The 4,840-nt window shown below is 38.6% G+C and overlaps 1 protein-coding gene across 1 annotated transcript in view; it reads left to right on the plus strand.

Moving 5' to 3' along the window:
* Positions 1 to 3,204, plus strand: part of LOC103378538 (uncharacterized) — an 8,640-nt gene extending 5,436 nt beyond the window's left edge. The window contains exons 6-9 of the mRNA XM_025054867.1: positions 12 to 129; positions 1,026 to 1,145; positions 1,244 to 1,277; positions 1,367 to 3,204. Of these exons, the coding sequence (XP_024910635.1) occupies positions 12 to 129; positions 1,026 to 1,145; positions 1,244 to 1,277; positions 1,367 to 1,412 (318 nt within the window). The 3' untranslated portion in view covers positions 1,413 to 3,204. The remainder of the gene's footprint in view (positions 1 to 11; positions 130 to 1,025; positions 1,146 to 1,243; positions 1,278 to 1,366) is intronic.
* Positions 3,205 to 4,840: the final 1,636 nt, after the last annotated feature.

Raw genomic sequence — 4,840 nt, forward strand, 5'->3', positions numbered from 1 at the left:
GCCAAGATCAGAATTCCAGCACCATGCTGTACAGCAGCTCCTCCACCGCTGTCTTCAACTGCTCCGCAGGAGAGTGGACGAACCTCAGCTGCTCTGTTGGAAATGTTGCTTCAAAAATGGTCTCCATTTGTGAGTATTAGCAGAGCAAAAGTTCCCTGAGCCAAACTAGATTCATGCACTGACCACAGGGTTATTTTGGAGAAGTGTGAAAGACAACAGAAACCTTTTAGCACATACAAAGGGGAACTCCAGGGAACTCCATCTCGGAATGAGAGAAACCACTCGAGTTATGACGTATGTTTTATGTAGAGTTTACCATCTTAAACAAAATTGCTGCAGTTCGACTAGATATAGGCCGTTTTACACTGAACACAGGTTACATCTACAGCTTCTTTAGGCCAGCTGACAACACACGCGGAGCTAGCTTTAGATGAGAGAGAAAGAGAGAGAGAGAGGCAGAGAGAGGGGGGCAGAGAGAGAGAGAGAGAGAGAGAAATAAAGCGTTGAGTGTTGAGTGGAAAAATGGAGCTCGGTTGAACACTCGTATATTAAAGCCCCACTGTATGTATATATATATATACATATATATATACATATATATATATACATATATATATATACATATATATATATACATATATATATATATATATATATATATATATTTATATATGTACAGTATATATATGCTATGGGGAATATTTGTTATGATATTGGACCTATCGTTTTGACGTCTCATTTTCTGATATTGGGACCAATAAGTATATGGCCGATAGTTATCGTACGTAAGATTGTACATGTACGTAATGTCAATAGATAATAATAATAATAATAATAATGATAATAATAATAATAATAATAATAATAATAATAATGATAATAATAATAATAATAATAATAATAATAATGATAATAATAATAATAATAATGATAATAATAATAATAATGATAATAATAATAATAATGATAATAATAATAATAATATATTTTTTATTATGTGTTTATTTGTTTGTTTTTGTTTCAAGGTCAAGCTAAAGTTCCTTCCAAACCCGACTGGCCAAATACTGCAGTAATAGCTGGTGGGGTTCTAGGATCTATTACCATTGTGGTTTTGGTATTCCTGTATTGTTATTGGAAAAAGAACAGTAAGTATGAAGACGCACACTTTTATACATGAAATATACCTGGGTGAAAAATGTGTAAACAAATTCATTAATTTCTTTTCTATTTCATTTTCCAAAAGAGCAAACAGCAACACTTGGGGACAACATACGGGAGTAAGTTGATGTTGTTTTTACATAAAAAAAAAAAAAAAAACCTTATTACTGCTGACATTTGCAATTCATTGTCACTTTTGTCCCTCTAGAGAGATGCAGTCCTTTAACAATAGCTCGAAAAGCGAAGAACCATGAGGTCGGACCCCAAGATGGATTTTCAACCTTTGAAATAAGCATCTCAGTGAACTTCTGCATTTGTGACAGATATCTCTGAATGACAGGAATTCCAGTTTTCTTGTTTGTGCCCATGCATTGGTTTTTGTACAACATGAAGCCTGTCAAGGACTGCGTTTTGAGCAGTGAATGCTGTGAACGTGAACATGTGTTATTTAAGGTTGACAGTTACACTGACAACTGTGCAGAAGACAATTTCAGCACATTATAGTTAGTTTTGTATTTTTTTTAAATACATTTAAAATGAACAGTAGCTTAAGTAAATTGTATATATTTTAATAATCCTGTGGATTATTGAAATATTTAAATTAAAAAAAAAATAGCAGTGATTGACTACGGCTTATAGTAGCTACGTCAGCTTTGTTGGAACGGTGCATCTAGTTTGCGTAGTAATGGTTTCGAAGTTTCATATTAACATGAATTACCTTAATGTTTTCTACCAAAGGGATTAATACACTTAGAAGTAGTTTTTGTGTGCATGGCAATGTGACATCGGGGTGTCAAACTTATTTTGGTTCAGGGGCTGCCAACAGCCTGGCTAGATGTCAAGTGGGCTGGAGCAGTACAATCATAACATAATAATAATAAGTCCATGTTTGTTTTCATGTAAATAAGTACAAGCCTATTGTTATGAAATATCATTTGACAAAATATTACTAACATGGAGTGTTTTTTTGGTGCTTTTTCTCCCACTTATTAAACACATTTGTGAAATGTGCCGGACTGAACACCATAGCCAACCGGTTTTGGCCCACGGGCCGTATGTTTGACACCCCTGCTTTACATGTACGTGAATAGCTTGGATCACACACACAGTCATGTGCTTGGGCCAAGTCGGTGATGCCTGCGGCCTAAAGTGATCATTGCATTGTGGAACATTCCCAGATCGTTATGCAAAACAATTCACTGGAAAATCTGGAAATGTTTGAAGTGTCGGTCTAATAACCATTTATAATAGTAGTCTGGTTTCACCTGTTCACGTTCGGGATTTGAAACTTTGTGTTGTCTGACACAAAGACAGTTCCTTAAAAGAACGCGGCAAACACTCTCTACAGAAAAAATAAAATTGACATATATTACAAGGTTAACATTAGTGTTTTACAATTTTTGTGGTGCAATATCAAATACAGAAGATGCCTCCTTCATTTTCTTTTGTGATAAAATGACTGTTACTCACATTTTTATGTCCTGGTTGTATAAGCACATCCTTGATGTCACTGTTCTCAGGTTCAGTAGCTTGTAGTCCTCAATATTTATTTTTCATGTTTTGTTTTCATTGGTTTTTTTTTTATCACCGAAAGTTTAATTTAAATTATATTCCCTTAAGAATGTTGAGTAGGTAACGTTAACTCATTTGTTTACTCATTTTTGTGTGTAAGATCAAATGTAAGTATTAAACCGCTATTTAATGAATCATGTCGTTGGACTGACTTTCTGAACAGATGGATGCAATTGAAATACTGTATGTAAATAACTGTTTAGAACGGTCGAGAATTCCCTGGCTGATAAACTGTATTACAATAAATGTCCAGTAGATGGCGTGCTAACATCGCGATGCAGCGCTTGTTCTTGTTCTGCAATACTTGATCGGACAGGCAAGCAGGTTCTCGACTGAAGTGTAAGAAACAGAGGAAGGCGAAAAAAGGGGATCCGTGTAGTGTTTATCTCTATAGAAGAAATGGAAGTTCAAATGTAAAGATATTTATCAGAACTGTAGAGATCGATGTACATTTGAATTAAATGCTTATCATTTGCTGTGTTGTCTTTCACACTGGCTTCCTTACGTCTCACGAGACACACTGACAGGCTGTCACTCCACCTCTCAGCTCTGTGTTTGCATTGGGCACCGGAGATGGTTGCGTTTCAGGAATGTAACCCCCAACGAACCCCCTTCTCTCCTCCACCTCTACCTCCACCTCCACCTCTCCTGCCTTTCCCCATTTCTCCACCTCTGTCCGTCCCCTCTGTCATTCTTCGCATGCGGCCTCAGGCCTTCTGCTCTCTCCCCTTCTGTTGCTTTTTTTTCCCCTCCTTCCTCTCCTCTCCTCTCCTCCATCTCATTATCTTCTCTTTACCTCCATCACCCTGCCGTACCCTCCCACCCTCACTCTCCTTCTGCCACCTCTCGCCCGTACCCACCCCTTTTTTTTTTTTTTTGCCCTTTCCCTTCTGCAAACCTCCACTCCCCTTCTCGCTCCGAGCCCTTTCTGTTCTCTTTTTAAAATGCACGGCGCATTGTCCAAAATTACTCAGCCCACCACGATTCACTTCCCCCTAAGGTCCCCTCACCTCTCACCACCACCCTCTCTCTTGTCTTCCCTTCCTTCCCCCTCATTCCTCTGCTGTCTAACCCAAACAAATCAGGGAGGACTTTCCTCTGGTGGCTGTTAAAGAAACACACAGCGTGTCAGACCTGGGATCATGTAAACAGTGGACAATTTGAGGTACACTTGAGGAGAAGAATATCGAGTACTTTCGTAGCACAAACTGAAAGGTTTATAGAAAACTGACTGGCTGAGAATAATAATAATAATAATAATAAAAAAGAATAAAATCACAAGAGAAAACAATATATTTGAGATGAGATTGATCAGCGTTTCCAAAAAAAAAAATATCCTCAAAACAATCTCATTTTCTAAATCGAAACTTTGCAAGTGGCCCTCAGTTCCAAGAACAAATGAGCATGTAACAGTTGACAGGCATGTGAGCCATGGATGTAATGAGGAACAGTCTAAGCTGTTGCTGTTCCAGTGTTTCCAGTGATGCATCCGAGTGTGTAATCTCCTGCTTAATGGAGAAGGATTCTGGTCAGAACACGGTCCTGTGGCATTTCTCAGCAAGCGGTGTGTGTTTGTGTGTGTGTGTGTGTGTGAGTGTGACCTCTGCCACACTGTTCTGCACGGCGGCCATACCAGGAGGGGGTTTATAATGAGATTATACTAGTTATGAAAGTCAACCAGATTAGATTTAGCGCACAAGATGACCGGAGCACAAGGCATCGATTGACAGACATCGATAAACAGACAAACTCTGTTTACATACGGTAGTTGAGAATTGATCGGTGGCAGGTCTGACATATACCAGGCGTGGGCAAACTTTTTGAATTGCGGGCCACAATCGTCCTAAAATTGAACAGTGGGGTGAGTCAGGAGCAGAGAGATGGAGCGTTCGTGTGAACTAAGATAAATGACACGTAAAAGTCATGCATAAAGGCTAAAATGCCAAAATGCTTTTATCATTTTCTACGCCATCTATTGGGGAAACGTGGGTGTTGCAGGGAAAAGGCAGAAGTATAATGATAATATAAATAAATTATATAATTTGGAAAAGTTGGGCGGGCCGGATTAAAAAGCTAAACGGGCCTCATCCGGGCCCTCGGCCCTTAGTTT

Source organism: Cynoglossus semilaevis, chromosome 4, assembly GCF_000523025.1.
Source record: "Cynoglossus semilaevis isolate Cse_v1.0 chromosome 4, Cse_v1.0, whole genome shotgun sequence".
Lineage (NCBI taxonomy): Eukaryota > Metazoa > Chordata > Actinopteri > Pleuronectiformes > Cynoglossidae > Cynoglossus > Cynoglossus semilaevis.